Source organism: Teleopsis dalmanni, chromosome 1 (genome assembly GCF_002237135.1).
Source record: "Teleopsis dalmanni isolate 2A chromosome 1, ASM223713v2, whole genome shotgun sequence".
NCBI lineage: Eukaryota > Metazoa > Arthropoda > Insecta > Diptera > Diopsidae > Teleopsis > Teleopsis dalmanni.
The window spans coordinates 175455240-175468121 of record NC_051846.1 but is presented as its reverse complement, the minus strand read 5'-3'; the positions used below and the strand labels follow the sequence as shown (position 1 = coordinate 175468121).

At 28.1% G+C, this 12882-nt stretch overlaps 2 protein-coding genes and 1 non-coding gene across 3 annotated transcripts in view; 1 reads left to right on the top strand and 2 right to left on the bottom strand.

The window, feature by feature from the left end:
• LOC119666765 (protein stoned-A-like) overlaps nucleotides 1-1796 on the bottom strand; it is a 2649-nt gene extending 853 nt beyond the window's left edge. Inside the window, exons 1-2 of the mRNA XM_038076046.1 lie at nucleotides 1695-1796; nucleotides 16-635 (exon numbers count right to left, since the gene is read on the bottom strand). Coding sequence (XP_037931974.1) covers nucleotides 16-606 — 591 coding nt within the window. The 5' untranslated portion in view covers nucleotides 607-635; nucleotides 1695-1796. The remainder of the gene's footprint in view (nucleotides 1-15; nucleotides 636-1694) is intronic.
• Nucleotides 1797-5575: 3779 nt separating this feature from the next.
• On the top strand, nucleotides 5576-5753 carry LOC119673602. The gene has a single exon (XR_005252119.1). It is a non-coding gene; the product is annotated as a U11 spliceosomal RNA (small nuclear RNA).
• A 2480-nt stretch (nucleotides 5754-8233) lies between these two features.
• LOC119666763 overlaps nucleotides 8234-12882 on the bottom strand; it is a 9507-nt gene continuing 4858 nt past the window's right edge. The window contains exon 2 of the mRNA XM_038076045.1: nucleotides 8234-8672. Coding sequence (XP_037931973.1) covers nucleotides 8234-8672 — 439 coding nt within the window. The remainder of the gene's footprint in view (nucleotides 8673-12882) is intronic.

Here is a 12882-nt window from a genome sequence, read left to right as displayed (position 1 = left end):
AATATAATCTGTTGCAAAGATATCATCAAGTACTTCCTCGTCTTCAGGTTCTGATTCTGATAATTCAACTACAGCCTCTGCAAGCTTATCACGCTGAGCCTCAAGCTCTGCCGCCTTACGACGTTCTTCTTCTAAGCGCTCTGCTTCCCGCTTAGCGGCTTCCTCTTCTTCAAGTCGTTTCTTTTCAGCTGCAGAAGGTAAACGCTGGTAGAAGGATTCTTTTTTTATGCGATCAAGCTCGTCTTGTGTTTTATGAAGTATAGTATCAACACCAGAAGTTAGTGCCTTAAATTTTGCCCACTCTTCGTCTTCTTCCGATTTTTTGACAGTTGTAGCGGTATCAGCACCGTCAGCGGTGCTTTCAGCTGCTTGAGTAGTAGCAACACTAAAACTGCTACCACCAGCGACTGAAACAGATGCTGTTGACGCTAAACCTTCAACGTCTGATGCTGCGTCTGATTCACCAGCGTCTGATTTAGCAGCAGCAGCTTCTTGCTTTGCTTTAAGGTCACGTTTATATTGTTCGAGTTCCTCTTCAGTGAAGAGTTCTTTATCTTTTTTTGACTTCTTCTTTTTCTTCTTTAAACCTTTTGGTAACTTAAGCATTCTCTAATTGCGGAGACATCGAAATCGGTCTAACAAATATGTAAAAATATTATATTTTAAACTTTTAGTAGAAAGGAATAAAATGCATGCAAACAGGGCAATGTAACGAAATAAATTAGTAGATAAGAAAATAATTTAAAAATATAGTATATATATTGGAAGTAATAGATTTCTTAAAATAGAAATCCTTGAACTCACACTAACCTTAAACTTCAATTATTTTCACCATACATGCGTGATAAGAGTTCGATACGGAAATAATCTCAAAAAAGGAAGCTTACAAGTAATATTACATAATCTAATATATATGTACATTCTAATAACGATTTTGTAAACATATTTACAATCAATTTTAAATGATGATTAGTTGGAATTTTTTGAAATCATTGAAACCAATTGTAGGAAGTTCGGGGTATAAATTTTTATGACTCACCACAAAATCGACCTTTTTGTTTGTCCTTTAAAAATATATAGCTTTTCAATATTTGTAAATTAATTTTATGCCTTCTTCCTTTTGCATATTAGCATAAATATGTTACATGTATACAATTTATAAATAAAAATTAAATTCTCTTAATAATTCACCACACACAATGAAAATCACTTTTATTTTAATTGCTTTTGCCATAAATTTCATAAAAACCACACGTTGCAATGGTGGGTTTCAATTGCCACCACCACCACAAAGTTGCGCTGACAATTACTGCTGCTAAAGCACCGCAATGAATAGAGAAAAAAATGTAGGCAAAAGTTGTCGAAAATACACACAATAGAGCACATACACGGGAAATATGCTTTTTCTTACTTTTGAAAAATCGATTTTTACACCACTCACCATTGCAAAATTAACAGTAAGGAAAATTTAAACTAAATGCATTCAATAAAAATTCAAATAACGAAAAATTACTTTAAAATTTTAAAGGTGAAAAATAAGAACTCTTTTAGGAGAACAAAATAAAATGCTTAGAAAAGGAAATGCAGAAAATTGGTAAAAATCGAAATTTTCTTCTTGCATTTTTTTTTTTTTTGTTCTTAATTTCAACACCAAAATTACAAACGATGCAAAATTCTTTTTATAAAAAACTTACGTCTCTCTTTTGTAACAACTAAAAAGCGTTTATTTCATTATTTGTTCATAAATAAATTAATTAAATTTTTTCTCTAACTGTAATTGTCTTTTTTTGAATTTTCACTTCTACTACGACATGAATTATCGGAAAAACTCGTACTGAATGATGAAAATTGCGAAATTTTCAAATGACAGTTTCTTGCTATAATTTTCTAAAAGCTTATTAAGCTTAACCCAAAAGCTTTTATCACTAACACTTATGCAATTTAAAAATTATAGGAAACTGACATCTGTCAAAACGTGTGTCAATGTATTGGTATTAAGCCGGTGCTAGTTTAAATCGTAAACAATTGTTGTTTTAAGTATTTTTTATGTATTAAAAAATTATTTTTACATTATAAATACATAACGAAAACGTTAAATGTGTTTCGATAATCTATTTACTCAACATTTTTTAACATGACAATTCACCTCAGAAAAGTAATTAAGGTTTAAACATTTGTAAACAATCCCTTTAGGAAAGGCGACAGTAACGGTCCGACGAGTAATAACATTTGACATTTGGAGTAAACAAAGCCATTGCGCAGTCGTCAGAAAATTGGTGGAAATTAGAAAGAAGTAATCTGAGAGAAAGAGACACAATTAAATTAACATATGTTAATCAGTTTTATAGCATCTAAAATAAATGACCAAATGCTAATTAAATGTGGACAGTGGGGTCTGAGTCTCAAATTCAGTATGTCAATTTTAACATCGAAAAAATTTGTAGAGACAAAGTTTAAAATCATTTTCTTACTTCGCCTTTTCTTGGTACTGTTAACTGGCACTTTAACTACCCTTCTATGAGAAACCAATCCTACATATTTTTTGAAGCTATAGCTAGTACTTTACATTTTTTTAATTATTTTAATGCATATATTAGAGACAAGTATGACACTAATCGTTGACGTGAGTTGAGTAAATAGGTTTACTTTATAATAGATATAAATACAATTTAGAATGGCACTACATATGCTGGGTAATATTTAAAAATGTGTGACTTTATGGTACTATCGATGCTATAATAATTTATTTTCCTACTTTACAAATAAATTAGTTTTATTTACTTTTTAAAGATACCTTATTTTTATTCATGTTTTTATATATTTTTTTATCTGACCCTTTTCGTTAAACAATTCAACGTTTAATATTTTTTATTATACTCTATATTATACTCCATATAAAAATATTATTTATATTTAAGTAATACGCTATTAAAGCACCCCGACCTAAAAGATCTATTGTGCGCCTAAAGGCCCAACTAGGACAATTTTAGACTATTTATAAATCTTGTAATTGCTGTGGGCTTAATTTTACCTATTTGACTTGAGACCAATATTCCGCTTCCAAGGTAATCGAGTCTACGTCTTGCCACCGCTGGGCAGTTGCATAGAACATGTCCTGATGTTTCCTTCTCTTCATGATAGAGTCGACAGGAGTCACTATCTACCACACCTATAATTTTCATGTGGTAATTAAGTCTACTAATATTAATATTAAATGTTAAATATATATTATTGTCATTCATACCGGACAGATTGTAATAAAATAAATGGATTATAAAAAAAAAAATTTTTGAATTAACAAAAAGGGACCTATAACCAGATTAAAATATATATAAAAACCATTAATTTTTATTTTATTTTTTAATTATTTTTAAAAATAAATTTCATTTTCAGCTATATCAAATTTTTGTAATTTTAAAGTTGAAACAAACTCTTTTTAATTGATTAATATTGCAAGAGCAGAAATTCAAATAAAATCTGCCCGTTTAATCCCCACAACCATTTTCTTTAATAAATTAAATAAAGCATCACTTAAGAAGTCCTTAATTTTAGTATATCCATGAGATATATGCAATAAGAGTATTTGTATTTTTTTGTGTAGTATATTATGCATCCATCAATGCTGCAAGATATTAAACCTTTAAGCCCAGCATTCTTTAAACTGATCATAACCTATTCCTATTAAAATATTTCTAAGAATCTTTCTTTGAATATTTCTTTGAATATTAATAAATTTTTATAGTATAAGAGATATTATAAGGTATAGTATAAGAGCACAAAGAACACATAATAGAATATAACACAACAATAACACTAAGAAATAAGACCAATCGATCTACTAAACACAATAGCTATGGGCTATTATGTTTATTCTAACTCGAATTGCTATCGCTAAGGACCCATGGGCCAATGCATAGCCTGGTAGCCTAATTCATATATTATTACAAACAATTATTACAAACAATTATTATTATATATATATTACAAACAAATATCAGACAATACACTCTTCATAGAAATTAAAAAATATTTAAGTGCTCTGGCAGTGGCTAATAAAAAGTACTTTTTTATAGACAATTTTGACAATTTAATATATTCTTATAACGTAATCCCATATGATATGTAATAGTTTTAAATGTACTATACTTGACTTTACCAATTGTTAATAGTTCTACCTAATTAAACAAATAGAAATTAAATGCTGAGAAAATAATATTTAATGATTAGAAGTTCTATAAACTGGAGTTTCTATAAAGGGAGTTTGCTTACACGGTCAGAAAAACTATAATTTGTAATACCACATTACATTAATTGCGATCTTAGCAAAGACTATACCTAAAAAGCTCTGTTACGTTGCATTTATTGATTCATATAAGCTTCTGGTGACATTAGGCTCTCTAGTATATTCTATGAATTAAAACACTACATTGTGCTCTCTTGTATATTCTATGAATTAAAACATTACATCGCTTGCAATTTTGCAAATTTCTTACTCAGAAAGAGAGACACAAGTACTCATATCAACCAATAAAATAAAAGCCATTAAAACTATATATAATTTTATTTAGTTTACAATTGTAAGAAACACTTTATTATACAATATATATAATAAGACTTAGGTATATATAATAAAACTTTTTTATACAGTTTGTAAAAAAAATATGAAACGTACAGAAATCGCAACTGGACCATCATATAAAATGCCCCTGCAGAAAAAAAAGCACATGCTTATAAGACATAAATATGGTATACCATATATACTAAATTTTTCGTGTATTTCTAAACATATGAAAAATCTCTTTTCATTTATACTGAAATGTTAATATTAATTTCTATATTTTAGTGGTTCTTTTAACAAAAGATTAAAATGTAAAATCATAGCTAAATATCATAATTACATTTAAATCAAAAAGTTTCAGTAACGGGTACTTAGTAATTTTAAACTTTATTTCGTATTATTTTATTATTAAATATTTTCGACTACTCAAATATTCCTTAGTTTAATTTAATATTAATTTTGAATAATTTACCATTTTAACCATGTACCTATTAAATACTAATTTTTTAAATAAAAATCTTGTATATATAACATATATATAACATATATATATAACATATAACATATATATATTATTCAAGTCTCATAACAGAGCACCTCTATAAATTTCTGGCATAGTTGGAAGTATAGTAGTGTAAAAACAACTTCTTTTAAACGTAGGTCCGCAAAACTGACAATTCCATATATATTTAACACGCACTACTTTCAATACACTACTTAATAAGACCTAAAGCTTGACACATCATAAAATAGTTTTGTATATATGTTTATTTTCCCTACATATATCTAGTTTCTTTCACAAAAACTATAATATATATTGTTTTTACTATTTTATTAAGTTTTCTATATATACAGCAACAACATTAAACCAATATATATATGTATTAAGTAATTAAACACAAAAGCACTTTTTTCTGCTGGGCTATTTAAGGAAAATTTATGCACATAAAAATTTATAATTCTCAATCAGTTAAGAAATATTTATATATATAATAGTACATATTTCCAAATACCATCAAAAAGGGTACTCGTCTTTGCACTTCACGTAATGGTTGCAGACGCACCTGCTTCTGTTTTGCAATGGATTGCGATGCTATTTTGCTTGCAGTTCTTGTGCAGAAGTAGTCCGATGGGGTATGGCTTTGCATATCCAGTACATAATTTTTGTAATGCGGGTTAGGTGTACGCTGAATTGCAATTGCTGCAGTAGTTGCGTATAGGTGAATGCCTAAGCTCGCCCAGATACTATGCATTTAAACTTAAATAGAACCCACAGTGCAGAAATTGTAACATCCCTAGGAAACTACACAGGTTTCACTACAATGTGAATTTTTGCTACATAATATACTCTAAAAACGCGTATTAAGGATTTGTCCAGAAATACGGATGAGCTCTACTGTACGTCCATAAAATGAATTTTTCGGAAAAGTGAAAATTGTATTATTTTAGTACAAATTAAATAGACTAATTTTGATTTATTATAGAATTAGATCGCTGGACGTCAGTCATTTAAGAATAACTATTTAAATGTGATATTTTGTCAGAGTTTATTGATATATAGAAAGACGTTTTATGTAAGCGCTTATATAAGATATCTTTAGGTTATTGGCAGATTATATAAACCATTCATTTCTGTACTAGTTATAATCAAATTAGAATTGATCAATAACGCTATTACCATCGTTTCAAAATCAGTAGCGGTCTTATATGTACTGTGTTTTTAGGTTATATTACTTGTATATTCGCAACAAATGGATTAAAATTTATTGGTCTAAGGATCCAATAAAAAATAATTATTGTCTTTTACAATAAAGACGGATAGATGCTTTTTATCTAATTAGATATCATGGAAGTTGCAGTCTCAAAAAATTATTTACGAATAATTAAATACAAGGAATAATTCCAAGATCACTGATGATGGATATTTGGCAATATTTGAAACAGCTGTATGGAAGAGTTAAAAATTCAATTAATTAAAATAATATAAAAATAATTTTTGTTGTTGTAGTTCACTACTTTTCGAAACCTCTCTATTTATTATATATTGCAATTGTCTTTCACAATAAAGATAGGAAGACAAATAAAGATGGATAGATATTATGTATCTAATTACATACATATGTAATGAGAAAATTCATTTTATTGCATATATTTATATAGTAAATGTTGCTGAGCGAATGTGATCTAAGGCGGTAAACACACATATACATTGTTTTTATATATTTACATTGTCAATTATCTTTTGCAAATTCAATTTATAGTTAATTCAAATACTTTTATATATCTTTTGATGATTTGGGCAACCAGTGAATTTGTTGGTATCGGCAGCATTCGCAGTAAAAAATACTATGATTATTTTACAATACCTCAAATGATTTTTTTTTCTACCCAAAAACATTGTCTAACCAACATTCGAGACTTTTTTCACAACAACCAGTGCGAGTTGAGTTCCAATAGTGAGCTGTTATCAACTATGTATCGATAAGTTATTAAAAATGACCATAAAAGTATCCAGTATTATAAAACTTCCTATAGAAAATACTTGAATGATATGATATATTGATATATGATATACTTAATGTCACGGTCCAAGCTTTACATATGTATATTAGAAAAAAAAATTGTGTTTCGTTTATGTTTACTTTTGATACCACTAAATGGGCAACCCTTTATAGAATAAAATAAAAAAATGCAGTTTATCTGTAAAAGTGTCTGTAGAAAATACTTGAGCAATGTTATTTCTAGTTTATACGTAGGTTTAGGCAAGAGAAATAGATTGAAATAAAAACTTGTTCGTTAATCTCAATCAGATATGCGTTTTATTTAAATGTACTTTGGATAACCCTATGCAACTTAGTTGTAAATTTAAATATAAAAAAAACGATTTATCTTTATAACAACATAAATTATTTCTTATCTATTTTTTTGTTCACAGTGTTATGAATGACCAAGTGATTCATACTTCTAAACAATCTACGTTTAAGTCCCGCAAATATTAGATATATTTACATAAGGCAAATATATGACTATATGTATATACATGATGTATGAATTTCTACCTTAATTATTTCAGAAATTGAGTGATATTGCAATACTATTCCAAATCGAACTCTTGACAAGTTCCCAATAAAGCAGGTAAGTCCAGAGTATGCTAAATACTTTTATTGACACTACGAACTGTGAACTGTAAAAATTTTTTAGCAATTGAAGGCACTTATAAGTAAGTAAAAAAAATTAATGATTTATTTTTTAAAAATTTATTGAATTATTCAACAATAAATAAAGTTTTATTTGCTTAAAAAAGTTATAAATTGATTGCTTAGCGGCATTAATAAAATAATTATTAATAAATACATTTATAAAATTTACATGTAATATACACGCACAAATACATTTAAGTTTTTATACTGCACAACTATAAAAAATTTGTTTATAAAGTACACAGTTTATAAAGATAAATTAAGGCACTAAAGTTCTCTTTCAGCTTAGATACAAGTGAACTTAAGACTAAAGTTAAGATTAAATTAATGATTGTTAAAATTACTATCAATGGCATTTAGCATGAAGGTGACTTTGGGTACTTCTAAGGTGACTTAAAGTTTTAATGAAGATGCTTCAATACTTATTTTTACAAATTCAGTGAAATTCAGCTTATTTAAAGCAATTTTGCTAAAATTAAATTTTGATTCTCGGAGTTAATCGACAACTGTCGCCTAACCACCATTGTTCGATGTTGCGATAGGTTTGCGTCTTTTGCTGATTTGTAACGCTATGAAGCTGCGCGCATAGTTCGCAGAAAGGTGAAAAGTAACCCAGTTTATAGTGCTCTCGCCACCAGAAATAACGCAAGTACTCTTTCGGATGCGTGGATAAATATTTAAGATACATTGCTAGTTGTTCGACACTTTCGAATTCTTCTGCATTTATGTACGAACGCGGTGGTAAAAATAGTTCGTAGTTTGCACCTCCATAGACAATTGGTATAACCTGTCGTCTCAGTGCATTGTATATTTTCTCCGTCACATAATCCCGGCATAATGAATTCTCAAATGATAAATAAAATTTATATTCCTTGTCAAGCATCTCATCGCATTCACTTTCCTTATATGGACAACTGCAAATTAAATTAAAGAGAGATTAATAATTTTTTAATATTTATATTATAATATTTTCACTAACAAATGTTTAATTTATAAATGTTAATGTTGCATAAATGTATAAATATTTAATAATTTTAATTAATTCAATTATAATAATCATTCTTATACCATGTTTCTACTGCTCACTTAGTAAATTACTTGAGTAACTAAGATTTTATCGTTTCCATTGATAAAAGTTATTTATTGCATTTTTTTTTTATTTATTAATAAATGTCTTTATAGAATCACTTTAAGTTAAAGCCTAACAATAAGTTTTAGAATTTTAAGGACTAATAACATTACATTACAAATTATTTTAAAAAACATACTATAATGATTTGTAAATTATTTAACGAGGCCTTCGAATAAGTAGCCACGTCTTAAACAGGATAATCCTTAGGAAAGCAAAATGGCAGTCTATCATTCCGTTTCAGCCTAGAGGAATTTATCATATTAATAAGAGGTCTAGCCAGCGAATTCACATGGTTTTCAAGATTTGAAACATGTTTCTGCCTTATTTTCTTGATTTTAACGATCGGAATTTCCAAATCGAAATGTATGCTCTCATTTCTGATAAACTAGGGTGTACCGCCCATCTGTCTTAGAATCATTGCTTGAGCACTTTGCAAAATTTCTACGTTTGACGAACAGTCATTGCCATATAACTTATTGCATGTGAAAGAAATTTTATGTGTGAGAAAGTTCTTTAAAAATACTAAGAGAGCTTATGTTTGTTTAAAAAAATTTCACTCAATGTAATATCACACAAAAAATTGAATACACAATTGACATATTACATATTCAATTTATAAAAGCTGTTGTTTGTTTACAATTTACATAAAAATCATTTAACGATTATTTAAACTTTGGATAATTTCCCCTGTGGGAAGTTTATTTTGAAGGGTTGCATTCAAAATTTTTTGCCTTAAATGAGTTGATTTATTGCTAATGAGCTGATTTATATGAAAGCTTCTTGTATGGATTTACCATACATTCTCATTAGTGGCTATAATGAACTAAATCGCATAAATGAGACAGTGTGAATATGCAAGTAACTAAGCTAAAAAGGATGAATGCTCTTTGTATGGCTAATTAAACTTAATTAGCGAGCTTAAGTAGATAAACTGGTCTAATGAAGGAAGTGGAAACATATAATATCATAGGCCAGAATGCATATGGAAGTTATTTTCCCTCACTACCTATTTGTTAATATTAATATTATTAATGTTTGTCTATACGTTATTACAATAATTGTTCTCAATTACATTATGAGACCATACTATATACATATTTCTCTGCAAAATATATTTAAAAACTGCTTATTACGTTGTAACTAATTAGTGATAATGCAAATTTCCTAGTACATTAAAACAGGAAATAAAATAAAATATGATAGCTTTAAAGCTTGATAAATTATTGTTACTGAAAGCTTTAATAAATTAATGTAATGAAATTACCACAATAAAATATTGTATACGTTTAATAAGAGAACAAGTAAATGCATAATATATTTATATACATATGCGAAAAATAAACGAGTTTCATATTAAGTACATTAATATACACAATTTGATATTAATTCTTATTATTGTCGCCTATATATGTTGTATTCCTTATATGAAATAATTCATCACAGAATTTTGACGTGCGCTAGGTATTAGGTATTCGTTATATTTGACATCAATGTTAATAAATTTAAAATAATTAATAATTTTAATTAGAGCACAATATATTCCTGTTGAGTCTGTTTCAAGGTAGTACATCTGGGCACTTTTACTCTTTGTTATCTGGGGGATTTCTGTAGAGTTTCACCCTTATTAATAAATAATTTATGTATTCCTCAAAAACTTTGTGATTATTCGATGACTGATCTGAGATGTGCATACCGCCCCGTGCGGTAAGATATTATTCTGAGATTAGATAGTGCTAACTAGAGCAGCCTGTCGGTTTTCGCGAATAGCTTCAGAACTCTGTCCCTTATGTATTTTCTGACCCGCTCTATTCTAAGGTCTACAGTTGTAATACTCGTCATATTGGATAGTATAAAAATTTTTAAACCATTCACAATGATAATTACAAATTACGATTTATTATTTATAAAGACACACAAACTAAATATTGTTAATTTTTTAATTAAATTGATAACATTCTCTTTAAAAGTAAAAGTTTTAAAGACTTTTCGCAGACTTTTACGAAATCCAAATTTACCGCATTAAGAGTACTAAAAAGTGTTGAATAAATGGTGAATGCAAAATTAAAGTTTAGACTGTCTTGTGGGTACATCAAAAATACAGCCTCAAAACTTTCTCAAGTTTTAACTAAAGAAATATACGCGTTGGTACCTTTGTTATGACCGTTGGTTTAGTGTGGTCCAACTTTTATTTGATGCAGTTACCTGTCAATCGTTCAACTTAAAATGATTTGGTTTAGCTTATAACAAGAACAGCAGGAACTTATAATGTACATGACTCTTTTAGTTCAAATAAATTAGCAATATTTTCTTCCGTATCATCAACGCCGGCTTTGCAACAGTGTGGATACCCTTAACGTGCTTCAACCATGTTTTTCCATACCACATAATCGTACAAAATACATTTTATGAAATATAAATAAATAATAAATAATATGGTTTTGTTTCAACAACAATTTCCATAAATTAATACCATTCAGTCAATTTTTATTGCCCACTGTTTATAGAAGAATACAATAAAAGATATATGAGATGTTGCCATTTAAGTGGAACAGAGTTTTTCTAAACACATTTAACCACAAAGAAAACTTACTGTCCTTCGAATTAATACCAGAGTGTCAATTTTTAAGGATTTCTTAACATCATAGGATGTTTTATAGGTATAGATACAGATATGGGTATAGGATTTTCCGATCAAAGAGCTGATATTTTTTCTCAGACAGTTAGTTTGTTGAGCTGATAACACAGACCATGATAACCCATTAGATAACCCAGTAACAACCTGACCTTGTAATGAGGAAGGACGCACTATCGTACCTATACAAACAACTCAGCTAACATAGTGGATACCTGAAATATTGCGCCCAGATATATTGTGTATAGTAAACACATATTGATGTTCTCTTTATAACTAGATTTAAACAGTTGTTAACTGTTGATAGATCTTTCTTTACTTTTTCAGAACTCCATTGAATTTTTATTTTTCCAAATCAGAATCAATCGATATAGGCCAAACAAAAAATTTTGTTTAGTTTCAGAACAAACATCAAATATGGTTTTTAACTGTAGACTAACCGATTTAAAACTCCAGAATTTAATGTATCAAGCCATTTTATAAAATTACACGCAATCTTTTTTCTAGGTAACAAATCCAGGTCATTTTATTTTGGATCTGTAAGCATAATAAGAATTTTTTGCAGATGAATATGTAATTGACATTACTAAACCACTATACCATTACTCTATTATTGTAATACTATGTTTACTCTTGGACTTACAGAACCTGTTTACCGAATTATTGTATGAATTTTGTGTGTGATTATGAAAAATAGCACATATTGCTGTAAATTTGTTGAATTAAATACAATAGTGTAAACAGAACACACAGCTGTTATTAAAACATATAGAAAGGTTTAAAATCTCCAACATTTTTATTACAAATCTGGAGAGCTACACAACATTTACTGACTCATCAGCACTCTGACTAGCGGATCTCGAAGCTATTTTTTACTTTAAATTTATTAAAAATTAGTAAAAATTAGAACAAATTAAGTATTCGACTTTAAACTTAGTTAAAAAATTTATATACTCAAGTACTGGTAACAATTAATCTAAATTTGAAATTAATTATTATTCTTGATAAGATTCTGATTATTTTTTCGTTAAAATATGTATATCCCAATATAAATGGAAATCAAATATGACAGATTCTTAAAATGATAAACATGCTAAATTTGATATATCAAAAATATTTAATTAATCGATGTTTTATGATTAATATCAATTAAATAACTATAAGTAGCCCATAACTTATTTTTATGGTTTCAATAAAAAAAGGAACTGAGTATATTTTAGCTTTCACAGCTGAGCACAAGAGGGCGTGGCGTAGTCTTGAAAAACGTTTTGATAAAATCCAAATAGTGCGCTTTATCAAATACGTGCTTTAATGATTCAAATACTTTTATTTGTTTTTTAAGTCTAATTATGAATGTTGA